The sequence below is a fragment of the Anopheles merus genome, chromosome 3R, assembly GCF_017562075.2.
Source record: "Anopheles merus strain MAF chromosome 3R, AmerM5.1, whole genome shotgun sequence".
NCBI lineage: Eukaryota > Metazoa > Arthropoda > Insecta > Diptera > Culicidae > Anopheles > Anopheles merus.
The window spans coordinates 42,692,850-42,720,734 of record NC_054084.1 but is presented as its reverse complement, the minus strand read 5'-3'; the positions used below and the strand labels follow the sequence as shown (position 1 = coordinate 42,720,734).

At 46.3% G+C, this 27,885-nt stretch overlaps 1 protein-coding gene across 9 annotated transcripts in view; it reads left to right on the top strand.

Annotated features, from left to right (window-relative positions):
- The window catches only part of LOC121595923 (protein outspread), a 199,856-nt gene that overhangs the window by 157,653 nt on the left and 14,318 nt on the right, over window positions 1-27,885 (top strand). For 8 of the 9 annotated variants that reach the window (XM_041920384.1, XM_041920381.1, XM_041920378.1 and 5 more), the window contains exon 7: window positions 3,639-3,782. In XM_041920384.1, coding sequence (XP_041776318.1) covers window positions 3,639-3,782 — 144 coding nt within the window. Of the gene's footprint in view, window positions 1-3,638; window positions 3,783-9,485; window positions 9,540-27,885 lie in introns of all 9 variants that reach the window. The other variant, XM_041920380.1, reaches the window with a different exon arrangement.

Genomic DNA, 27,885 nt, shown 5'->3' with positions numbered 1-27,885 from the left:
CTCCATCCCATCGGGTTCACGAATTATGAAAGTGAAAACTTGTCGCGCCAGGTTTCGCTTGTGCACCGCCCGCCGCGCAGTATGTTCGCCCTCATCCCCAGCTCCAGCCAGGCGACGCTGGCGACGGACAGTCTTCCGGAACATAAAATCCTACCGCCGGGCGGGAACCAAACCAGGAGAAAGAAGGGGGGGGGGGAGATTTGTGATGTGCTGCAACTGCTGCCGAACGCAACCCGAAAACCACCCCCCCCCCACCCCTCCCTGGGTGTGACTGCAATCGCCGCAGAGTTTATTTATTCGCGCAGTCAAAGGTTTTGAAGCTGATTAGTGTACGCGAGTCAAACCGTGGGGTGCTGCCTGCAGTAACACGAATCAGCTTAAAGGGGCTTTGAGGGTAGGATGGATGGAGGTTACAGGATGGAAAGATAAATCGATACCGGACAGACACGTTGTCTGGGCTGGCAGAAAAAAGGGGGTTGAAAGGTTGCAGGAGCTGGAGGGACGCTCAACGCCCCTCTTGTGCTCGGTGGATTTTCGATTTAGAGGTTTGTTCGTGTTCTGGTGCAATGTTCGGATGGTTGGTTCGGTGCATCCGTTCAGCGAATTTTAAATCGATGTCTCTTGTATCGCCACACCAAAGAGACTTTAAACGACCTTATCTCATTTTATATTGTACCTCACCTCCATCTTCTAATACCATGTTATTTGGTTTTGTTCTCCCCTTTCCTACGCGATCTTAAGTCTCTTTCTCTGTACGGGTGGTTATAGACAGAATATATTGCCCCTTTAATTTTGTTATCCTTTGCGCATTCTTCCTTTTCTTTGCTGCATTGTTTCATTAACAGCACACACTTAGAAATCGACGGTAAAAAAAAAACACCACCCAAAAGCCTTCCCTGCTTGTAGGAATATTTCTTCCTTCGAACATTGGTGATTGTTTTCCTTTTAATTTCGCATGTCGATAAATTGTAACCCAACGTGAACCGTGTTTATCAGCGCGTTACAATTGCTAACCAGAGGGGCAGCTAAATTGATTTCATGCCAAGCATGCCGGCACACCTTCCCCCGGGTGGAAACAAAAATAAAAAGGTTCCTTATTAATTACAGCCATTTTTCGTGTTGTCTCCCGTGTAGCAAAATATTGGCTTTTCGATTGTCTCTGAGTGTATGTTCTTCCTTGTGTTTGCCCCCACTCGTTTCGCGTGCATGCTCACTGACACTGCATACATTGTTGCAAAGCCAGATATTCATCAATGGGCAGAGGTCATACCTACGGTTTCGGAAGAGTGATAAAGAGAGAGAGAGAGAGAGAGAGATAGAGCGAGAGAGAGAGATAGAGAGAGAGAGAAAGACAGAGAGAGATATATATTTCCATGTGAGAAGAGGAGCGGAGACGTTTTGATAAGTTTCGCGTGTAATTATAATTTACAGCGTCACACCAACGCCAATAAGCACCTACTGTGCGCGCACGGGGATATGTGATGCATCAACCCTCAAAACCAGCTCCATCAACCGAACCGGTACCGATGGTACTCATTTCCATTCCTTCGTTGTTGTTGTTGGTTGGGGTTTTTTTTCTTTTGCAATTTTTATTTCCTGTGTCTATAAGTGCATTTCGCTATTATACGATCGAACCATCGACTTCTTTTATGCTTCGATGTAATACTACTTTTGCTCCCTCTCTCTCTTTACACATTTTCCCAACCCACAGTGCAACAATGTTGCAGTGCAGTCGTTATTGTGCCACAACGTTCTCCGACCGGAGGCAATATACTTGTAAACGTACATCTGCCTCCACACGCCCCCGTCACACATTCCCGCGAAGCACATTCGAACTCGAAAGATGCATTGCGAGAGATCTGCCGACATTCGCTAGTTCGCTGTTGCATTCGATTGTAACGCTCATTTATCAATTGTATGATAATTGCACCGAACAAAGGCCCTTCTTACTACGGCGTGATACGATGAACGAGGGGTGATGTTGTTGTCTCCCGGGATGACTAGGGCCCCGTAGGAAGAGTTCGGACTCTGCACTTAAATGCTCAATGCTGTGGCTTGGCCGGTTCTAGAGTCCATGCTTACATTTGTTGTAGAAGAAGACTGTTTCATCCGTGCGATCATAATTTCTTCAACTCTAACATTAAAACCGTTTCCCCTCGGTCGTCTTCTACACTGATTTGCTTCTTGAGAAAACCATGGTGGAAGAAAATACTTCTAACACATTTACACCGATTTGCAGCTATCGGTGATGAGAGTCTTTGAGCGACAATTTCCTTAACGCCGATGTCCCCACACATCCCTGTAATCGTAGCGATACCAAACAATACGTTATAAAGTATGCCTAATTTACGGTCACACCTTAGCACATCCTTTTTGCGCTGGCAATTATGTTGCAAAGCGTGGCTGCCGTTACGATGCCACTCTCCGTCCTGCCCTGCGCACGGCACGGCAAGTGTCATGAACCGTCCCAGTGCGGTAGGACCCCGTTATCATTACCCGCAATTAGAATAAAACGAAACCATCACTTTGAAATGTGCAAACGATTTAGAAACATAAATTCTACACCAACTGTGCAGTCGGCCGCTTTGCCGTGCCGCAGCGATTAAATGCAATGGCCCTGACAACGGCCCGCTGCTATGATTATGGTGCAACGTGTTAAAGTGTTGAAAGGTTTCAGTTATGAAATAAAATACGACATTTCCAATCAGATGAACAACGCCAGTGGCCTGCGCAAACTAGGCGACTGGGCAAACTGCATCCGGTGGCAATGGCGATGCTGTGTGCACGGGGTGTCGGCTGTGTGCTGCCTGTTTACTCTCGGTTATCTTCGACCGAGCGCGCCACAGCCAGCGCGTTAATTATGTAGCTGACTGTTGCGCCCTCGTTTTACGGCTGCCAATGCACGGGCACATTAAACCTATTTTACTTTCGCCCTGGCAATGGGTAAAGCTGTCCGTGGGGAACCTGGCTGTGCGTTTGCCGTTTGCCAAACAAAGTTGATAACGATCCGATCGCATCGATCTCACAGTTGTGCGATCGGTTACCAAAGTGTTTGTTCGATGATGTTTGGTCTATTTGAGCGTGATGGTGGGTTTGTTGTAGGGTATGCTGCACGAAATCTATATTACTCTACGGTTCTTATCTTTTACTGCACCGAATCGCTTTGTTGATCCGCTTTATCCTATCTTATAAGCACCCATTGTGCAATGTAAATATAACAACGATCGCAAATCTATCATTTGGCTTCAATTAAAGTTTTGTTTCTTTTTCTTTCTCGTTTTTTCTCTCTTTCTTTACCACCATCTTCCTTTTCCTTCATCACCAATTTCTCCTCCATTTCGACACACCCCAAATCAAATATGCTTGAAATGCATCCTTCACCTGCATTCCTTCCATCATCAAATGAATGAATTTCAAATTGCTTTGCTTCATGTTTTGCATGTTTGAATGCGTTTTTTTCATATTTATTTGTTTGATTTTGTATGTGCCTGTGTGTTTGGGTGCGTATGCACGGTTGTTACGCTTGCACTTCGACCATTTGTGTTTTATTTTGTCACTCCCACCCCCACTCCTTCCACCATTGCAACACCCTCCCAAAATACAATGCAACCTGGATTTGATGCACGGATGCACCACAGTGTACAACGAGGTACAGTCGCCCATTTCGGCCAAAAGCAACACGCCCCCAGGAAGGGACAAGCTTACGCTGCAGCTCGATGGCGGTAAGGCCCAGCCGCGACTTCGGACCCGCCATCGCTCATCGGTCGACGTCAGTGATTCAGGTGAGTTATGCATCTTTTGGTAGCACACGAGTGAAACCGCTAATCGGGAGAGTTTTACTAACATTTTTTTATTATTTTTTTCGATTGTATTTTGGTCATATTTTTTATAGTTTTCTATTATTACTTTAAAGAACAAGAATCAGAAACAATTTTCGCTACCTTTTTTTTTGGTAAATCCCTTTTTTTTGTCAAATTAATACATCCGCACAAAAAACGATGAAAACTTGTCATAATCAGCCGCTCCCTTGCAATTATTATTATTATAAGTCTTTCAATCCCATAATCATACCCTAGTTACCGATCGGGTTTAAATATTACCCCTCTTCAGCATCCTTGCACATCTTACCCATCCACTTGCACCGCAACCAATGCACATATTTGCACTCGATTAGCGGCATGAAATTACATTCCACAGCATCCCAGCCGGTGTATGTGTGTGGTAAAATTAATTTAAATTTGTCATGATTTCTACCAATATCCCCCTTACGCCTCCCGCTCAACTAGCACGCCTTACCTCCATCGGTCACCGCAAAAGGCAAACACACAGAGTGCCCGATCGATTTACGGAGGGGGATGGCTTGTGTCATTTCTTTGTATATCTCATTCGTTCCCTGGGCCATTCGTGAACCTGCTGCCGCACACACTCGCAACCTGTCCCTGGAAAAGTGCCCCCAGTGTCAAGTGCGGCAAAGATCACGCAAAGGGTTCAAGGTGCCCGGGCGAAGTAATTCAAGGTTATCAAACAGAATTATGAAACGTATTTTGAAAGGCTGAAACGTAAGGAAGAATTGAGAAAAGCAGAGAAAGGGATTTATTTAAATTGATCCATTATTCAATACATTTAGTTGCGTTTTTTATCGATGTTTCATTTTTTTATTATTGTTAATTTGTTTAGAGAATGATTTTTCACCGGGCCATGCCACGTTGACGTGCTCTATTTTTTTTTTCAATTCTCAAAATAATTCAATTATTTTTCCCCCAAATTGAAAAAGTTGTTTTCATCCCAGTCTAAAATGGTACAAAATGGCTGTAAGTAATAAATTCCTGTACTAAGAACAAACAGCCCATCAGATACGTCAATTCAACTACTTACTTACATTCAAACTACAATTTTGAATCCCTATAGTGATCGTCTCTCTCTCTCTCTCACACACACACACACATACACACACACACACACACACACACACACACACACACACACACACACACACACACACACACACACACACACACACACAAATACTGTCTCTCATATCTATGACGCCTTTTCTTCAACACATTAACGGGCGGGGCGCGTCGGAAAGATACTTTCAATTAAGTAGATCCGATCTAGCGTATCGCGGTATCCCCGCGAGCAAACCACGGCAATGCCATGGCGACTTTTAATACTTCTTCGCGTGTGAGGTTTAATTTGAGCCTCCGAGTTGCAAGTTGTTTACTTCGTTAGCGCTACCCAATGGTCCTTATTTCTACCAGATCAGTGCCGAGGATGCTGCTTGCAGCGGTGATGACGGCACCAAGCGACCGCTACATTTTCCCTTCCCGGAGTCAATTTCACATCGGAACAAAGATCTACCTTCTGCCTTGATACTCTACGAAAGGAGATGAAGATGAATGATTTTTTATCTTGTGTTTTATTTTTCCCCCTTGCCCCACCTCGCTCGTTGGGAGCGTTCTTTCTTCGCATGATTATTTCTAGATCCTGCATGTAGAAAAATCTACAGCGCACCCCGTTGACGCATACCAGAAAAGCGCTGCGAAGGATCTCGTATAGCTAGACCCCAGACGAACGCTCCGGGGGACATGCGCGATTGCGGGCTAATAAAATGTTATGTTCCAATCCCGTGCGGCTCGTTCAGCTTGGCGCTCAGTAAACCGATGGAACCGATCGTAGATCTCTAGCGAACGCCGCGTATCCTTCAGGCACGATTCGTGCCGTCCGATTAGCTCGGCACCGGCCCATTCGCAGGCAAGGGAATAATTACGCATAAAGTTTAATTAAAATTAATGAATTTTATAAATAATACAGTTTATGGGCACGCACACCCGTACGTACCTTTGATGGGTGAATATCGATCGTCCTTAGAGTCTGGGCCTATCTGATCGCCTGCATCTTGCAAGAAGCGATGTTCCAACAGGACACCGTATCCATGCCGGATACGGGTAGAGAGTGGCAATGTCTTGTTCGAAATCTGGTGTAAAACTTTCATGTTAGCTTGACATTAAAGCCTCGATCGGATCGCTTATAGTCACACGAACAGCTCCACCGGTACCGGTAGTTAATCATTTTCGATTAACATTGCTGCTGATCGGCAAGCGGGCGCTGGCGTGATTGATCGGAGAGTGTGCGTAGTGACAGCAGTGTCACAGCGTGTCGAGGGGGAAACTCGCACTCAAATCATCATAAATTATGCGCAAGCGTGCATTCGCTGTTTGTCCTACGCAGCTACGTAATGACGGTAATTTTCAAGATGAGTTTTATGTGTTGATATTTCACTGTTTGTGCGCTTGTCCGCGTAAAGCTCGAGTCAGCCGTCGTCAGCCGTCTATTATGGTCACCCGGATACCGGATAGAAAGTGAGCCCTTAATTAGCGCCACATCCGTTTTCACGTGCAGTGCGCTATAGCTTTAAAATAGAGGCTCAACGAAACTTTGAATAAAGCGTTCAAGTTTTAAAATCGTTTAAAATCGGACTTATAAATTTAATGCTTTTTAGATTCCGTTTTCTGTTTCGAGTGGAGTTATCGCGCTTCCGTTTAATAGGTATTTTACGACACCATTAAGATCCACCTCATAAGCTACTTAAAAGTAAGTTGAAGGCATGAAATGTAAAACCTCGCACAAACACACACACACACACACACACACACACACACACACACACACACACACACACACACACACACACACACACACACACACACACACACACACACACACACACACACACACACACACACACACACACACACACACACACACACACACACACACACACACACACACACACACACACACACACACACACACACACACACACACACACACACACACACACACAATGATTCTTTCGATCGTTCGAATCACGACCGAATTATCCACGAACGGGTGTAAATAAAGACATTAAACTCATATTCGCTCCACACACGCCGGACGATCGTGCGTGGCTTGTATGTGCATTGCAAACGACTTGCATCACGCGTCACGCTGCAGCCGGCGATTATCCCACGGCTCCACGGTCCAACAATCCAGTACCTATCGCGCTCACGGACGGTTCGGTCGGCCGTATGCTAAATTAATAGATCCACATCAAGAAATCGCACCGAAATGTGATCCATCCTGTGGTCACTATCACAGGCTTCCCAGGGGCTTTCGGTCCGCAGCGCATCAGCCCATCGCTCGATGACAGCCACACAACAGCTCGGTTTGATTGAGCGCCAGATCGAGACGCGATGATAAGAACCGGCATCCGTTTTTTCCTTTGAGTAGGAATCTACTACTCAATCGAAGCTACTTAAGAAATGGGTAGCGGAGGGGGGATGTAGGAACATTGCGGCAATGTACCCTTGACCTTTCGTCTTGCCTCATACTGCTGCATTCGGGTACTGCACGACTTTACGACTTTTGCGTCGTGTACCGAGCGCTGTTCTGCAAGCGCATCACTAAAGAAATGAAATACCGGAGTGCGAAATCAAAAGAAAACCCATTGCGGTGCGTGATCTAGATAGTGATCAAAGCTGACGAGGAGTTGCAAATGGCTGATTTCTTCATTTCAATTGCAATTGCCAAGTACAAGCAACTAAAATTGTGTCGGAATAGTGAGGTAGTTTTCGAAACCACTTCAATTGACAGTAATTTTGTGTAATAGTTTATTGTAGAGCCATTGTTGTAACATTGATCGCATTGGAATTTTTTTTATAACATTCAAAAATATTGAAAATATTTAAAATAGTGTTTTAATACAAACAACATTTCAAATACGGCTCATCATCATAAAATCAAAAATAAACTCAAAGGTTCGTCGCTTACCGCCAAATTTAGCCTTAAAACGAAGCGTTGAAATCTTTCGTTATCGCGCCTAACGTTTCCCACGCATTTTTGCACCGTTACGGTAGGGAACGGTGTCGTAATTTGCTTACTCCAACCTGCCGCTCATCACACAATACAAGAAGAAGAAGAGAGAGGGAAAGAGAAATAAAGGGAAAGAGAGAAGAGGGACCATTGATCGATAAACGATTTCACTTTCATTTCATGGCTTTCTACCATCGGTCGCCCGCACTTCGCGGTGTTGGCTGCTTCCTGTTTACTGGGCATCCACTGACCAGCCCCGCTCGGCAGTCCTGACTACACGTCGTAACAACAAAACCCCTGTACCTAAAATGGACCTTAAACGTTCAGCTGACGGGAACTTTAATTAACAGACCGAACAGCGGTGGTGGTAGAAGAAAGTCTGCGCGAATCACGCTGCCAAACGTTGAGGAGTGCGCGGGAAGCGAAAGCATGTGGAACCTTATCTTAATATGCGTACCACATACACGAACAGACACACACAGGCGCGCGCTCAATGAACGGCACCGAATTCGGTGCGGTCGTTGTCGATTGTCGACGATTTTCGCTTTCGATTAACTACCGGCCATCTCACACCGTTGACATTCATTCACCGGTTAATGCTTCATTCGAAATTCCCCCAAAAATAAGATGCACACGGCCTTCCACCATCTTTGTGCCGACTTAATGAACATGCGAAGGTGAGGGTCTTTAATAGCTCCCTTCCAAGCGGAAATGAGCCCCACCGCTTCCTCTCCTTCTCGGGGCTGTCACACGTTCGGTGGATCGTGTTCGATTACTTATCGCGCTGCGGCCACCGAAAGAAAGCACAGCAGCTTTTATGTTTCCGCTCGCGATCCAGTTCGCTTCAGCGTTGCATGTGAAGCATTGCCAGCATCTCCGCTGCTACCCAACCAGCAATTCGGATGTTGATCAGCGCTGGGGACACAATTTCTGTGATTAATAGCTTCCGAGCGATGTCTTTCGGTTTTCCTACATTGTCGCATCGTTTTTGGAGATGGAATGAACCTGAAGGCAGTGAGCAGACCAATTTTAAAACCTTTTCCTTTCCTGCTTTGTCATTACTGGGCACATGGAGAGAGACCGTTTTTTTTTCGTTCCACCATACTTCTCACTGCTTTCGCGTGGTCACACATGTTTCGGGCACGTTGTCAGCGAATTAACGGGCAAACGAATTAATCACTGGAGTGTACCTTCGGCGTGTCGCCTTATAATTCGGTGGTTTTCTCACGCGTTAATCGCGACTCGAGTCAATCGTGCACGGTTTTATCGAACTTTTTTTTCGTTTACGTGCTCGGTTCGGTTCCGATCCGGACGGTGGGAAATGGAAGCGATTGCTAGAATTATACATGCTTATGTAAATGTCAACTGATTCGCCGCTCGGAAAAAGGGTTTTACTGCGCTAGCCTCCGATCAGTTACCGCTGCTTAATGGTTCACATCCTTTCTTAGGTATGAAAATTAGTATTTTGTAAGCGGACGGTAAGCTAGCCGTAGAGAATTACTAATTGATTGCAGTTTATCAGTAGACCTACATAATTTTGAATATTTAACATACAAATAGAGATACAGTGTGTTCAATTTTAAAGACTCATTTCTAAACATCCCTGTTTTTCTTGTTTTTGTTTGCAGGTGAGCAAGACGATATTGATTCTGGAATTGATTCGCACATCGAACCTGGTGCAGGTAAATGTCGATCATTACCCAACGAAACACGCCAATATTTATACCGATCAATTTCATTTAGCAACTCCCTGTACTACCTTTATTAGCCTTTTTCCAGCCCCCATATCTCGAGCCGAGAGAAAATGTTTACCCAGAATCATTTACGTTTGACAAATTGCACACTATTTCTGCTTGATGCATTCGACATCGATATCCAGCAGCAGCTGCATTGCAAAAAGAAACTGCGCCAACCAAGCTCACTGTCGATCGTGTCGACTGTAGTTATAATTTTCCCTTCTTTTTGCGTAATTTCCACACTGATTGCCTCCGTACGCGCGCGCCGTTAGCGTGCAAATGAGTGGGTCTCCCAAAAACATTGCACCACCACCATCCACGTCCGGAATGGAGCGGATGTGCCCATGGACCAACCGCTCGGTAGCCAGGAACGGACCTTGCCCAATGCTACCGATTTTTTTTCCGATCCGAACACAAACGAGGGCCTAGCGGGTGCGTGTTAGAAACTGTATACACCAGATGTGCTGTAGCCAGTGCTTGGACCCGGTTCAGCCTCTAATGATCTACTCTCCCCATTTCTGCTCACAACCTGTTCACCGATCGATGTAGATGCTGCACCATCAGTACAGTGTTTGTTGGGCTTTTTCTCTATGTTTTCCTCTGCACGCAGTATCCCAGCTGTAGGCAAGCGTAAGAGATACACACAGCATACATCCGCCAAACGCGCAAATGAATTCTCGATCGACGGATCTCGATGAGCGAACCGAATGGCATACGCCCCTCCGCCACCGAGGACTATTCAATTTTAATTGCACAATATATTCACCCGTTTATTATTTTAATCCAATACTTTACGGACGCTAATCACATACTTTGCCAACCGTCTTTGCCAGCCATTGGTACCGGCATTATCCTAGTGGCCAAATGCGGTCACGCGCTGCTGTTGGGTGGTGTGCTCGGTGTCGTGATTTCGGTGTGCATGCAGGGTAAAATATGCACCGCACAGTGTTTCTGCAGTTTTGCACTACAGCATCAGACACAGACACGACGGCACGTCATATTTCTAGCCATGCTTTCCGTTGTGTGGAGACAATTGCCGAGAGGTTGGAAGCTTTTGGTACCGTGACCAGGATCACTCATTTGCAGTAAACAAACAAGAGGACAAATTAAAGCGCAGGAAAGAGGGAAGAGCAAAAACATGGACAGTACCAATGTATCTTTTCCCCATTAGCTCATTAAGACTGCCCAGAAATTGAAGAGAGGAAACGACGGAATAAAGGCAAAAAAGGCAAATAAAAATAAAACATCCCCTTTTATTGAAGTACGGGGTGCAAAGAGCAGCTCAACCACGCGATGAAAAATGGTACAATGGGTGGAGTTTATCAAAAGTCCAGTCAGTTGCCAGGATTGTAGTTGCAGCAGGTTGTGACGATGTGATAATAAGATAGTAACGTCACAATCAGCCTGACAGCTGGTACATCTCCCCCCCGGAACGTTGTTCAATTAAAGGTTTGAAAAAGCGCAAAACACAGTTATTTTCAACCACCTAACGGTCACCACCGAAACTGCACCATCGTTGACCGTGCGATCAGGTGTGACACTTGGGTGCGAACGATCGATCCATCGTTCGATTGCACCGTTTGGGTGTGGCACTGACTGGCCAGCAAGGTGCATTAGCCCATGCCTCGATCGATGCAACCCATTGCATCGTCGGAGCGGATTAGCGGATGATTAATAACTTTCACAACAACGGTTAGTGCAGTCCATGTTTACGCATGTCTGTCGATCTTGGGGACGTATGTAATGAACGCCACGGCCTTGGGCACCATATGCTTTGATTTATGATGTGTGGTCAATCGTAGCTCGTAAAACTTGTCTGTCTGTCTGTTTGCACCGTTGCGGATTTGCAATGGTGTGGTGTTTTGTTCGTGGTGCTTTGATTGTATCGTATTATTAGTGGTCGCGTTTGTACTTTTTCTTCAGCTACGCAGAATTAAGCTGCAAAATAATGCTTACAAGTTGCGAAAGCTATTGGCTTATTTGCTGTCTACGATACTTAATATCTGGAATTGTTTAACGGATGTGAACAATCCAGTGCCGTAATGAATGCAACACGATCAGTACTTATAAGATCAATTGCTGCACGAAATAAATAGTCTGATGTTGTGCAAATTTCTCAAGCAAATGGAACATTTCTCCCAACCTCCCTTTACAACCTGCACAATTATCCTTGCGTGCGTAGCAAAACGCATCACACGAAAGCCCTTTACCAGATCCGTAAATTAGCAATCATTGCAAGACCGTTACTGGCGCTCCCGATCACCCTAATAATGATGATAATGGTGATGATGATGGGCACGATAATGGCTCTGAAATAAAACAATCCGTTCTTGGTTGGTCGGCTTTTTTGTGTTGACTTGTGCACTCGATTACTCGCATTACGCATACACCTTGTATCGATTCTGGGCGCACTACTAATGCAGGGGGGTATTAAATAGCATATTAAATCCACTAACGCCTGTTGCCAGCGTTTGAAGAGAAATTCATGCGGAACACACTCACCAGGAGCCGGATTGCAGCACATGAGCAAACAGCAACCAAAGGGGCCCGGATGACGCGCTAAAGTTATGTAGCACCTTAATGGCGAATCATTTCCCGTACATGTTTTATGGAGACCGCTCGCCCAGCTCGTACCGGCTCGGCTTGACCCCGGCCCTGGGTCAGGCCGGTGCTGCCGTTCGGGAATGTTTCGTATCGTAACCGTGCCGCTGCATGGCTACACTCCCTACCGAGTGACAACAATGTTGCAAGCGGTTAAGCTCATGGTTTGCTGCCATCACTTTAATCGACGATTCCATGTTTTCCGGGCGGTGTGTGTGTGTGTGTGTGTGTGTACGAGCCAAACACCGTATGTGGGATTTTGCTTTCCCCTCGTTCTCCCATTGGCAAGGAGGAAAAATAATAATAATAATAAAAACCTTCAACATTCCATTCCCCGACCACGGCTGTGGCCCAACCTCGGTGCTCGGTTTGCAAAGCGCAGCGAGACACTGGAAAGCCGTTTGTGCAAGCTAATCCTGTGATTGACCATCGATCGACCCGTTTGCTTTCGATTCGCTGCTGACCTTTCAAGGATGCTCATAAACGCCTCCCCCAAAACGTCTTGAATTGCCGGCTAGAAACGTTACCTTTGGCTACATAAGGTATTCCAATAAACACTATCGAACCTATAGATTCTTGCCAGCAGACCCTTCTGTGTGACCCTCGCCATTGCAGTACGGAAAATGCAGTTGGTTGCTACACACAAACCACCCTGTACCTTCTCGAACACGCATGCAGGCATACACGTTCGTGTAAGTGACCGTTTAACTCCAGTTCTATCGAGACCGAACCGGGTAAGAAAAAGCTCCAATGCAAACACGACGCCACTTAGCCACACACAAATTGGCGCCGGCTCCATCCAAAGCGAAACTGACAACTGGCTCAACAAAACAGTGCAGTTGATCTATCCTGACGCATTATTATTATTACATCATCTCCATCCAGCGTTGCACGGCGTTACACGTCCGGCGTCCGGTATGCTGTCAAAACGTCCCCCGTCCCATTATCTGCTGTCTTTCCCCTCCCACGGGTATGACGGCTAATTGTCAACGTGACACTTATCCGTCCACCAGACGTCGGTAGGGCACTACAGTAATAAGCGTAGCTTTTTGTAACCGTTTCCACTTCAAGCACCAGTAGCTAGCACAGAATGTGGCCCCAACACAACCCAGGTGGCCCGTCGGTGTGGTGCTGCTGGGCCAAAAAATTAGACAAAGGGCGATACTTACATCCCAGTCGGCAGTACACACCCGGACAGCAGTCCACCTTCAATACTTTATTTTCAATTTTACAAAAAAAAAAAACTTTACCCCGATCGTAGCCAATTAAAAGTCAATTCATAAAAATGCAAATTTGTGGTCTGTCCCCAGGGGAGCGGGACTAGCCAGCGCGGAGAAGTTGTGTTGCCTTGTTGCATTCTTCTGGAGCGTAAGAATGCAATTCCCTTCGCCTGCCTCGGTCTCGGTGGCACCAATTGAACTTCAACAAGCGCCGCGTCTCTATTCCTTCCGCACTCTGCCGCAGTCCAACTCGTTGTGGCAGCGCAGTGCCGTGTCAACGACAAACTATGATGACATTCTGGAGTCACCAAAGTGTACAGAACTGCTCTGAAGCAACCGGGGGGAGGGTAGGGTAGGAGAGCACGCAACCGATCCTTCGCCTCGGTTGGAACTCTTAATTGGTATCGTTGCGATCATATTCTCGCATCATTGGGCACACTTCAATTAATATTTATGGTCCTGGAATCGGATCGAATCGAGGCAGCAGAGGACGGCGACGGGTGGAGGTTGGTGGATAAACCTTTACCGTTCCATTCCCACCCGCAAGACTCACCACCACCCTAGAATCGGGCGGTATGAAGGGACAGAATAAACAACAAACAAACACTAATTTAAATGTACAATCCCGCGTGTGCCCATGTGTGCATGAACGGTACCAGTATCAAAGGCCGGTTGTGGTGTTCTCCCGAGTCCCTATAAATCACGCTGCGCTACTTCTTCTTCTTCTGCGGAGAGGAGAGCGAGTGAGAGGGAAGGGGTTAAAAGCAGGGAACTGTACGGTGCACGGTGCATCAACCTACGGCGGCGCGTAGTGTACACAAGAAGCGGTGGTACGCTTAATCCTGCTCGCGCTACACGCTAGCTCTTTCACACGCCTTGGCGCAAAGATCGTACGCGGCGCGATCATTATCGCAAAATTGCATATGCACTAGCACTCCCAGGCATCATCCACACTCCCTTGCGGCTTACCCTGCGAGTGGGTGGTTGGTTTGGTTGGCGCAAACCGCTTCGACTATTAGATGGGAATCGGTTGGCAATAGTTGGCGAGGAAATTTATTAATCCCCTCTAGGACCCACCCTCCGCATCACTTCCCCGCTAACGAAATCAGCCTGATCACCACCATCTAGATGGGTACTTGAGTGTGTAAAGCTCTGGAGCCATTGCTTCGATATCCATTTCCCATAGATTTTATCTAGAAGTAGATGACACTGGTGGATCTTCCAAGCGGAAAAGGTTAATCATCATATCTTGCTAGTCAATGAATAACCAATGAGAAACATTTTAATGGCTTAAGAACCTCAGTTCACTGCCGCTAATCTCATTACACAGGTGAGATATTTTATCGCCAGACATCTTCATGTTTCAGTATCTTGAATTAAAAAAAAAATGATACTTCGAATTCCGACCCCAATATATCGACTCGATCGACAAGGGCCAAGAAATTCGATCTGATCATCAATATCTCATACAAATGCTTGCTCCAATATTAGAACGGCCGCACTCCTCCACTTCCAGTGTGCAATATGATCCTGTGCTGTTTCCCCAAGGAAGTCATCCATCTGATTCGGAAACACAACAGGTGTAAAATTTAACTCCTCTTACATTTCACCCAAACGACATTCAATGTGTGTAGAACACGTTCTTTTCTCCCCCGATCATCCCCGCGATGGCTATCGATTTCGTACCACCCAATGGTCAGAGGGAGCTATCTCCAACTTCACAAACGCCTTCACAAACGTGTAAAGTGGGCATGTTAATATCGGCCTCCTCCAGTGTCCCCGGCCCGGATTACCCTATTCAAACAAAGCGTGGAAAATCATGTGGAGTTCGAAAAACGCAGACGCAGCATGCAACAACTCTAGCTCCAGACACGGTTGCTGCGCCGAAGATAACTTATCATTATCCCACCAGACTTCGGGACAGAAACCGACAATTTTGAGCGTACACCATGAAATGTGAGACTTGTCATAACATGCTACCAGTCGGCGGTTTAGCGGGACGACGCGAGCACGAACCACCGCGAGAACCCCAGGGGTAACGTTCTCACGAACGCAATCGAATCGCAATCTGATCTGAAGTTCGTTCTCAAGACAGCAGCCAAAGCGAGCGAACCGTTCTGAGCTGGTGTCCGTTTGTGCACCTCTCACCGCTCCTCCGGTGGCGTCTCGAATGCAGCATGGATGCGCTTGAACGAAAACGAAAACGTACACGAACTCGCGAGGCTGGTGTGAACGGGCTCGGTGGGGCAAAAGAAAACCAATGCTCGGGACAAGGGAAAACAATCCATAAATTATAACAAATATTCATGTTGTTACGGATCCGCGCAGCAAAACCGTGGGGCGTCCGGTACGGCGGTGTTCGAGGAGTACGGCGATGATGGGCCGGCATTTTCTCGTGGTCGCGGTCTAGGAGTCGTCCGCATCGTAGACAAAGAGAGAAGGCTCTTGTGGATGTGGTTGTTTTCGGAAGAACTATCGGAGGTATTCTTGCCCAAAGAACTTTGGAGTTTGCGCCAAGGTAAACATTGAACGAGGGTACATTTCCACTTATGCGTCCCACCGTCTTCGGAGGTCAACATTGGAACAACGAGCTGGATTTTTGCCCCTGCGGAGTTGCACATCCACCGCTCGGAAATGATAGTGAGTGATGCATAAATAATTACCCACTCCCTGAACTGCAGTGGAGCCCATGACCGGCGTATCCATCGGGCGGTTAGCAGGGCTGGGATCATACGAGCCCAAACGAAAACACTCCTGCCTTCATAGATCAACCACTACGCACTGAGGTTCACTCTGCCTCCCTCTCTCTCTCTCTGTTCCCCCAAGATGCGTACTAGAGACGAGTTCAGATTTTGTGCTGGCATCAGTGTTCAGGAAACCAGACAAGAACTACACCTAGACAACCTCCTCTTCCCATTTCCACTGCTCGGGTGGAACAAAGGTCTCCCTTTGCGGTGTGGCGCATTCAACACGGAACAATTACCAACGACTCGGGTCGAACTTCGGAAGCAAACTCTCCTCCCGGGTCGAGCGGTAATCGACGCTAGTTAGTAGGATGCACAGCTTCTTTCTTCCACCCCGCTTGCCTCGAACGGATTTGTTCTCGTTCTCGTCATTCCCGTGTCTCGAGACACAAGCGCCAGACAACTTCGGCAGCCTGCTAATCAACCCGGGGTTGCAATTTGCATAAAAATTAACCGGTAATATGAACAAATTAAAGTCGAACAAATGAGTGGCAATTATTTCGGTAGTCGCTTCGCATTGTTGTTGCTGTTGTTAGCGAGGAGACTCTAGAACAGCGTCGGCCGGGATGAACAGAACAAAAACCGTGTTGCTAACTGCATAAAGAATGCTATTATGGAAGCTAAGTGAACCAGTAGTAGTCCAGCAGCGCGGCCTCCAAAACCTTTAGTCACCGCGTTGATTATGTTGCTGACACTAGATTCCTGGACTGAATCAACAGTGGCGGGCTGCTCTTGCCGCCATGTTATTCTGTACAACTACTGGAATTCTGGCATTATCGCAAACCGCCCTACCGTAGATTCTTGCACGTTTTCGCACGCTCTACATGGAAGAGATCATGGGCGCAACACGGCACGCGGATGGTGAACTACTTTACTACGTTGCTTTGCCGTTTTGCTGTTTCGATCGTGCAAAACCTGCAACAACAAAAAAAAAACAACAGCATATGCACCACCGAAAATGGAACTCGAGGTTACACACGATCAAACATGATGTTCTCGTTCGCCTTCACCCCCTCTGCAGGGTGACCCAGGGTAGCGAACACCGCAGCAAGGATGTTAACAAGTGGAATAAAACATAATTTACCCCGTCGCTTGTGTGACTCACGTTTGCTACGATGCGATCGGGAATTAGAAGTTTGCTAGATCAAGCCAAAGCTATCCGTACCGTCGTTTCCTGTCGGCAATCATGATAATAAATATAACACTATGCTGTAACGTGCAGGTGCCTTTACCGTGTGTAAATCAGAACAGAATATCTTAGGAAACAATAATTCTTTTGCCAGTTTCAAGGACACTCAAACCCCATTCTAAACGATCACACCACAGCGAAGAGAGACAGATTTTTTGCTTAAAGTGAGACATAAAATCACTCCAAACGAAACGTCTTTTTTGCTATATAACAAATCTCCGATTACCGTTCGAAACAAAACGAGTCTAAACACCCGATCCGGTGCACTTGTTGTCGGCCAAGGACGGCCACGACGAACGGCGAACGAAAATGTGCACAGAGCGTTTATGTCACCCGTTGCACTTTGCACGCGTGCGCGTGTGTGTGTGCTTATTTGTCAACGGGTTGTTTCGATACGATTTATTGCTTCACCGAGCAGTTGCCCGGACGGTCCCGCGGTTGCGGCGGTCAAAAAAGGCCAACACTAGAAACCGAATCGTAAAATAAACGCCAGCTCGTAAAAGTGAAGACACACGTTAAACTTGCAGCTTGCCCATTTTGCCCATCAAGCGCTGCGAGAATGTGCGTATTTTATGGCGTATTTTATGTTCAATGGTTTCGATTTCTGGATTGCGATGCGACAGCAACCGCTGCTAAGCGGCCAACTTTAAGCACACATCAATATCCATTATCCTTGTGCAACTATGAAACACAAACTAACCAACTACTCAAGCGCCCATCTGTGTGTGGGTACATTGTTTGAGAAATTATAATAATGAAGAAACACGAACGGAAAGGATTGCAGCTTTTTTTTATTATCCTTCACTAAATTATACTTATTTCTCCCCTCCCATCGAACGTGCTGCAGTCTGTGCTATTTTCCCTAAGCCTTTTTCTGCACCCGTCTTAATCACTCGCTTGATTTACTGCCACCGTTAATGATGAGCTTGTTCGACGAAACTGCAACTCAATCTCAGTTTTCTGCTCTGCGCTCGTTTTTTTGCCCTTTAATCACCAAACTAAACGCATTCTGGACTGCGCGACACCCACCACGCGCCCGCTGCACCCGCCCCGTCCTTGGTTGGGCGGAAATTAGTGGCCTATTTACTTTATTTAATACTTGTTATTACTTATTACATTTCGCATGGGGACGCGTCCCACTGTCGCTAATAAAGCCGGTAACGAGCGTCTGCGCTGTGGATGCGACTGTGGATCGGATATGTATAAGTTTTCATTTCATTCCTGCTCCCGACAGCAATTACAAGTAGCTAGACCAAACACACCGACCAGCGGGATGAATGGGGAACAGTGAAGAGGCATTCAAGGCATGTCGATCAATCTGGTCTGCAGGCTGGTCCGGTGCGCGTTCCGCAGGATAGCGTGCCAGTGTTGGCCCTGCGTTGCTTTTCGGAAGACGCTGAAACCTTCCAACTCGATAATAAGCCCTCACCCGTCGCCTTAATGAGTGTTTGTGGATCCTCGCATCGCACATTCCTGGCCCTGGCTGGGGCACGTCATTGAGCACTGCGATCGGTAGATGAGCGTTGAGTTGTGGTCAATCCGTCGCGAAATGATACATCGCATCGGGATCATTGCATCGTATGCGGTGGACGTCGATCACGGCGGTCGAGTTGTGATGGCCGGCCGGGCCGATTTTTTAATGGAAAAGCAATAAATGTGGAAGTGTTCAGCGGTGGTCACAGCGGCGGACCAATAACGAACACGGGGCGGACAGTTTTTCCATTCGACGCCAGGTGATTGTGTTGCCATTTTCCAGCCCCATTACCCTATCGATAACGAGGATAGCGTGTGGAATCGATGGGGATGCGGAGGGGACCAAAACGCGGGGAAACCGTCAACGTGTTGTGCATTTTTAATTCACGCCTGTCCCCGACTCCTGGCGTGACGATTCATTAGAGACAAGCTTCTTGCGCCCGGAGAGGTACGGACTGAACGATTCTTTCGTCAAGGTGCTGTGCGGGTATCGTCATGGATTTTAATGTGCTCGTAATATGCGCACATTCTATTGTAATTTGGCGTCTCCGGTGGGAGGGGGGTCTCTTTATCGTGCCTTGTTTTATGCATGCCGGTTGGGGCAGCAGCATTAAATGCCGGTTGAGGTATTGCTGCTCAGTGCTGTTTGAAGGTCGTCGTATGAGGTTGTATGTTTTTACTGTCTTTCATGTGGAATGTTAATGAACAAGGTTATCATAATGGGGTTTCATTGCATCAGCGTCACAAGGATATAAAGCGAGATGAGTTATAATACTTCGAACAGATGGAATGCCATGTTATGTGTTTTCTGTATCGATTAGTTGATGAAAAATATTTAAGAATTAAGATTAACATTTTTTTTTTTTTTATTCAGAAAGAACGGCTTCGGCCGTATTGCTTAATGTTAGGGTATAATCATACAATTCAAATGATTGCGAGACATTTCCTTCTCGCAATTATGGAAGGACACCTTATTCCGGGTGTGCTCGGACAGTGCAGATATTATACAATCCAAGTCCTTCTCGAATGGCCTATTTTTTCGTAGCAGGGGTCGAGATCATGCGATCCATCGTCGTCCAATCCAGTTTGTTTTGTGAAGTCCATTCGTGGCAGGGGTCGAGATCGTGTTGTAAGTTGTCATCCGGCGTATTTGTCCGGGTCATCATATGGATAGTCTTGGAGTTTTCGAAATATCCATTGCAGGTTCGATCCAGTCCGTTTTGAATAGTCCAGTAAGCGTAGCAGGGGTCTTTATGAAATTTAGCTTCCAACGCTTTCGAGTGACGGTATGCATCTAGCGTGTTTTTAGGAACCTTTTTTTACGAAGGACCTTGTCCTAGCCCTTGGCGAGGATCTATATGCCGGGATCGAGGGTTAAAATCTTTGCAAGGACCTCATCCATGCAAAGATCTTCTGTCTCAAGCCGTGCCTGAACCTCCAGCCATACATATCACGCACATTCATTTATACATTCACACATACAGTCATTCATCACAAGCAAACTAGCGATTTACAACATGTAGCACAAGGACAAACAAATGGAGTATGAATGGGAAACATTACTCTTCCGGCCAACCAACCGATAGCAAGCCGTCCGACGATGACAAACGTTCGCACCCCGACGGCACAAGCGCATGCCAACACAGACGACCGACCACCGCACAGCCAGCCACAAGAGTCTTGCCATAGGGATGTCACACAGTTAAACCGTTAGCTCTGCAGAACCCAAAGATAATCCCTAAGAGGCTCCAGTCTGACCCAGCTAGTATATCCCGGATGGGGATACCAGGAGATCTTCCCAGTTTCTCGACTGCATCCAACAAAGTGGGTCGTGCAGCCTCGTATTCCTCGCAAGACCATAGAAGATGGTCTATGTCGTGAAATCCAAGGCCGCAGCCACATGCTTTCGAGTCGACCAGTCCTATACGCTGGAGATGTGCGCCCAATGCGAAATGATTAGACCTAAGTCTAGACATCATTCGAATGAATGCACGCTCTCCAGAGATGTCGCGGAACCAAGGTTTCAAAGAAACTCTAGGAGAGATCGAGTACAGGTACCTCCCGAGTTCATCCGTGTCCCACAAGCTCTGCCAGCGTGCAATGCAGAAAGCTTGTGGGGCCCGTAAGAACTCGTGAGGGAGGATGGGTCTATCGTAAAAGGACCCTTCCGAAACACCCTTCTTGGCCAAATGGTCTGCTTTCTCGTTTCCTAAGATGCCGCAATGAGCAGGCAACCATACCAGGGATATTCGAAACGATTTTTCAAACAGGGAGCTTAGGACTTTTAGAATTTCTTTTACAAAATAGTCTGGGCTCTTAATAGCCTTCACGGATTTTAAAGCTTCAAGAGCACTTAGGCTGTCTGAAAAAATTACATACTGATCCGGAGGGCATGCACTTATCAATAGTAAGGCATAAAAGATTGCGGCGAGCTCCGCTACATAAACTGAGCATGGTTGGCGTAATTTAAAATATGCTTGGGTACACGTGTTGTATACACCAAAACCAATGCCCTGCTCTGATGAGGATCCGTCAGTGTAAAAATGGTTTACATTTGGTTGGCCATGTCTTTCCACAAAGATGTTGGGAATTGTCATCCAGCGAAGATTTTCAGGGATAGTTTTAATTGCCTCCTTCAACGAGGTATCAACACTTAAAATGGAACTGTAGGACTCTGATAAGCTGGCACAGATTGTATTTTGAGATGTACTAGGGTGCACCTGTAGAGAAACAAAATCACGATAGACCTCCATGATTTTGCATTTAGACCCTATCTCTTGCAGTGTTTCAAAGTTCTCGATTATCAATGGATTTGATACTGTAGAGCGGACGAAGAGGCGAAGCGATAGTAGCTCAAAACGCAGCTTTAGCGGCATCACTCCGGACATCACTTCGAGTGACATGTTGTGAGTCGACTTCATGCTACCTAGTGCGATTCTAAGACAGCGATACTGAATCCTCTCAAGTCGGATTAAATGCGACTTGGCTGCCCAGTGGAAGCATATGCAACCATACTCCAAGACGGACAGTATCGTTGTCTTATATAGGTTAAGGACGTCTTTGGGATGGGCACCCCACCAGAGTCCGGTAATCGTTCTGAGAAAGTTGATTCTTCTTGTACATTTCTGTACCAGATAGTCAATATGTTTCCTCCATACATTTTTGCTATCAAACCAAACCCCTAGGTATCGAAAAGATCTGGCAATGGATGTCTTTTTACCATATAAAAAGATATCGACCTTTGGGTCAACCAAATTCAAGCGTCTATTACTCTCAGTGTTGTAAAAGAAAGAGAATATCAGCATTTCCGTTTTCTCTGGAGAAAACTCGATACCCAGGTTTGTGGCCCACACTTCTAAATTGTTTAGTGTGGTTTGCAAAGGACTTTGAAGGTCGGTGATGCTGTTGCTGGCGACTGAAACAACACCGTCGTCCGCCAATTGCCTAAGGCTGCAGCCAGGTGCAAGGCATGTATCAATATCATTCACATAAAAATTATACAACAAGGGGCTCAAACAGGACCCTTGTGGTAGTCCATAGTAACTGACTCTCCGAATTTTCATGTGGCCATTGTCAAAATTCATTGCCTTTTCCGAAAGGAGGTTGAATAAGAAGTTATTCAGTCTTGGGGTTAAGCCCGCAGATTCTAACTTTTGACACAGAACATTGACTGATACTGAGTCAAAAGCCCCCTTGATGTCAAGAAATACAGATGCCATCATTTCTTTGCGAGAATGAGCTATCTCGATTTCGGATACAAGCAGCGCCAAGCAATCGTTGGTACCCTTGCCTTTGCGAAAGCCAAATTGGGTACTTGACAAAAGGTCTTTGGATTCGAGCCAATTGTCCAGTCTAAAAAGAATCATTTTCTCAAATAGTTTTCGCAAGCAAGATAGCATTGCTATCGGTCGGTAAGAATTATAGTCTGATGCCGGTTTGCCAGGTTTCAACAAGATGGCTACTTTCACTTCTCTCCACTCCAACGGGACGGTGTTAAGCTCCAACATAATGTTGAATAATCTCAACAGCCGTTTCCTCGCCAGATCTGGCAGATTATGGAGCAATTTGTTCCGAATCAGATCCAGTCCTGGAGACGAATTATTGCTGGAGTACAGAGCAAGCGATAGCTCTACCATTGTGAACGGTGAATCCATGTGTGGATCACTCCCATGTGCACATTGTTTAAAAGGGTGTGCTTGAGCGAAATCAGGACAGACTTTTTGTGCAAATGGCTCTAGCCATGTCCCAGAAACCCTTTCGCTCTCGTTTGTTGCTTTGCTGTTGCGCATCCTCTTCGCCATACTCTGAAGCTCCGTTAGCGAAGTGGAAGGCTTGAGGTTTTTGACATACCTCGGCCAGTATGACCTTTTTTTTGCTTTAAGCAAGTTTTTGCACCTACGCTCCAGGCCTCTATAATGGATGTATAGATCCATGGAACCGGTGTCTCTATACCTGGCAAAAGCCTTCCGCTTCGCTGAGAATGCCGCTTTACAATCCGCGTCCCACCAAGGAGTGGGAGGTCTTTTAAAAATCCTTGCCTGGGGGGGCGGCCTCGTTTGGGCACCGAGGGCGCACTCGTTTATCGCCATAACGAGATTTGTATACTCCTCATTCACGGAGAAACTGGGTTCTACGCGGTTTAGCAAAGCGGTCATTTGGTCGCCGTATTTCGTCCAGTCGATGTTCCTCGTTAAGTCACAATTAACGGGGACTTGATCGACTGTGCGACTTCTCTTGATAATCGAGATCTTTATTGGCAGATGGTCGCTGCCAAGCGGGTCTTGGATTACCTTCCACATAGAATCCAGCCCTAAAGACGATGAACAAAGAGATAGGTCTATTGCGCTGGGTCGTGCCATAGGTGAGGGCACCCTAGTTGCTTCGCCAGAGTTTAAAATCGTCAAACTGTATGTGTCGCAGATATCCCTAATGATTGGTGCACGATTATCGTCATGCGTACAACCCCAATCTGATCCATGGGCGTTAAAGTCGCCCAGGATGAAAAACGGTTTTGGTAGTACCGTTACTAAGGTTTCAAGATCCTTGTTGATCTTCTTTGGGTCCAGATTGGCTCCCGGTGGGATATAAATTGAAGCAATAGAAACGTCAAGATCCCCTAGCTTTGCCTGGATTGCGACGTATTCGATTCCCTCGGGTGTGGGGAGGGGTATTCTGTTGAAGCTGTGACTACTTCGAATACCAATTAACACTCCCCCACCTCGCCTATCACTAGATGGATCATGTCGGTCTTGACGAATAATATTATATCCCGGGAAGGTAATATTTTTATCGGGTGAGAGCCAAGTTTCGCTTAGGGCATATGCATTACAATTATATTGCCCTAGTAATACTTTAAAAGAATCTATTTTTCCCAAAAAACTTCTGCAGTTCCATTGTAGTATAGTAGTCGTTGGAGGCATTAATCATCCAAGCGGACCATCATACTTAGACATGGCCATTTTGATAACCATTGCCTGACCATTCCTCTTAGGAAAGGAAATGCCAAAGGGATCAGCCCGGAAAGAGGTTCCGGGAGGGAAAGGGAGTCTAGGAGGGATTGCAAAACCTCTGTCAGGCTTGGGAGGGATTGCCTGGAGAAGGATCTGGGTTCACTAGGGAAAGCCAGATTGCTAGGATTGGGTAGGTTACGGGAAGGTGGACGAGATCGAGCATCACGGGGGGGCATGGGACCCTTGGATTGGCGTTGGGTCGCATCAACGTGACGTCGAAGTGCCTTTTTAGGGGGAACAATTTTGTTTTTTCGGATACCTTTAATTGACACTCTCGGTGTAATCGATCTTTTTACTCCTGTTAGAGGGGCCAGATTGGGCAACGGTTCATTACCCTCAAGGAGTGAGAGTGTATCGAACGGATTCACTTCTGAGGTTTTCTTCAGAACATCGGCGAATGACCTCTTTGAGTTATAAAGGACGGCTTTTTTATGCTCGGCCTGCTTTTTGCGGTACACTGAGCAAGTAGAAACTTCGTGCCATTCCTGTTTGCAATGGACGCACTTTTGGTTGTCAGCCTTGCATTCTGCCGTAGAATGCGGTCCTTTGCACTTACCGCACCTAACAGAGTTGGTACAGTAAGGCTCGGAATGCCCAATCTGGCTGCATCTAGAACAGGTAGCCACCTTTGTAACAAAGGGTCGACGGATGGGTACTCGCAGACCCTCAAAGTACAGCGTGTTTGGCAGTACTGTACCCTCAAAAGTGATCCGGAGTGAGGAAGTCTCACGGAACACCTTCTTTCCGTCAACCATTTTCGAAGCGTACAGTTTTTTCACTTCGAGGACCTTGACACGAGGCGAGGATTGATAGAGGAATGCCCCTTGTCCGTACTGAAGGATATCCTCTAAGGGGTATTCAAAGTCATCTACCACACCGATGACTTCCACCAATCCACCGGGAATATACACCCGGTAATCCTCCGTATAGTCCGGATCGGCCACAATTGCATTGGCCTGCCCCCGGTCCTTTGCGGTGACACGCAACTTCTTTGGATGCAGTCGGATGACGTCCAAAACACCCGGGTATTTTTTGTAGATCGATGCTGTGATCGATCTAACGTCAAGCGGCTTGGTACGAGGCATAAAAAAAACATTATGTGCCCCGTTAAAAGAAGCATGGTACGTTTTGGCCCTTGAATTTACATTCGCTTTAGCAGAATCATCTCGCGATGTTGAAGCCAAAGGTTCATGTAAAACCTTTTTCTTCGCCATCTGCCCTGGGTCAGAACTTTTGCGCTTCACTGTAATAAAGCCTTCATCAGAGTCGTCCATAGGCTCCGCCTCCATGGGAGAGCCCGAGCCAACAGTTCAACTGCGTGGAGGACAAGGATAGTAGGATAAGAGAGGATCACTTACCCAAGCGAGTCAACACGCTCGAAAGTAGCAAGGAAAGTAGAAATGAAGTAGCCTTCTACTTCCCGTTCTACTTTTGTTGCTTAAAATCAGAAGAATGTAGAACATCTGGGTTCCAGGAAAGAGCAAAAAAATGAGTTCTCTCGTGTACACCCCACACACACGCACGCGACGACTCACTCTCACGCGTACTCTTGTTCTACGCCCCTCCTCCTTCTCACTCGCCCCACAGATCTATTTTTAGAACATCATTCACTTCCATCGACGGCGGTCGATGTGACGATGTGTGTCGTCGCGTGTGTGTTGTCGATTTGGTCAGAAAAACTTTTTTCTTCAGACCAAATATCTCTGACTTGGAGCGTCGGCGTTCCGATTGAACCATCGCGACTTTGATCAGTGCGCGCGGTTAAAACGACCTTTTGTATTATGTTGTATGTAGCGTGCGCGCCAAAATTGTAAGAGTGCGCGGAGAGTGAATGTGGTTTTTTGGGGGTGGGGGAATGAGATACAGAGACAAATTTCGCTACACATTAACACATACATTCTCACTGCACGGGTTGAACTGCGAATACTCAGTTCTGAGAGAATATAGTCGAGCGCTCGCGCATGAGTGCAAGCAAGCGCGGAATAGAGGATAGAGGGAGACAAACGATTATTTTGCTCCAAGCTTTCTACTTTTGTCCCGTTGGGTACCAAACACAGGACAAATGAGAGGAGAGCGCGCTCTTCAAGATGCGAGCGCGCGAGATGCGAACGCACAAAATGCGAGCACAAGAGATGCGTGCCGTACGCACCTGTATTGTTGCTCAACACTCTCAAACGGGTAACACACGGGCAATCACATACACTACACACACTTAACACAGTACACTACGCACTGTACACTTACTACGCACAGCAAGCACAGATCGCTTCACGTTCAACTAAGCGTACGTAAATCTTCGTGTGTGTATGGTGGGGTCAGTGGCTTGACTTTGGCCGTAATCATCCACCTGGAGCGCGTATCGAGAACGTCCGATTCGCTTCGTGGTTGGCGACAGAATGAAGATTAACATTTGTAGAGAATTAAAAAGTGAAAAGTAACGAAATATGACAAATTAGTTTTCCTTGTGTAACTAGTTACCAGCGTGTGGTCGTCGCATTAAAACAATGCGAATGATAACTAAGCTAATGTGACTAACTAAATTAACTAGCAACAAGTAATCGCTTACAAGTACATGGTCATAATTAGCCAGAAGATAGTAACTATTTAACAATTGACTAGTTACAAGTTCATGGAGGAGAAGACATGTAAAAGTTATTTAATTATATATTCACATAGTAAACATATACAAGAAACAATTAATTCATAATGAGTAAGGCTCAGATCATTTAGAAATGGGGCTCTTTGCATTGCGTGTATCTTTCATACCGTTAATTCAATGGAACAATTCTGTTGGAAAGCTTCATACATTTAGCTTAAGTCACTGGTCTGGTCAGTAAATTCCACCAATTCTGCGTTTGTTTGATGTCTTTAGTTACTGTTTTAGTTTTCTCTAATTATTGTTTCATTATTGCCCAATATCGCTCTTTCGGGCGATTTAATCCCAAAGATGCACATTTTAAACCTGTTTTTATCCTTTTGAATTGAAAAACGTACAATAAAATCGCGATTTTTTATACCTCATCAAAACAAGATTATTCCTCCTGAATAAAAAAAAACTAAATTAAATCGATGCATTTATTTTGACACAGTACGGACAATAAAAACTGCCCATGTTTCACGTGCACAATAAATAGTTCCACTTGCAATTACATTATTACCGTACATCATTCTCATTTGCAAGCGTGATGAATAAATGTTTATTGCGAGTTTCATTTCGTTACACTCCCTTTCAAATTACCCCACCACCTCCCCCCCCCAGGCATACGGTAACGATTGTAAAATATCACCACGCCGGCGAATCAATTTGCGTGACAATTGCAAGCCAAACCGTGAGCCTATGTAATGCGCCACGCTTAATAGCCACGCGATGTTTAGCGGTACCTGGTGCGAATCGACCAAATCACCGCGTGAATCATAATATTGAAATCTCAATAAAATGAGCGTGTGCGGCATTGGATAAGCTACCGAATCACACCCACCTTGCGGCAATCTAACGATTCCCCTTGCATAAGGCCTGCCTACCACGACTATGAGTTGGACGCCTTCAGGGTGTGT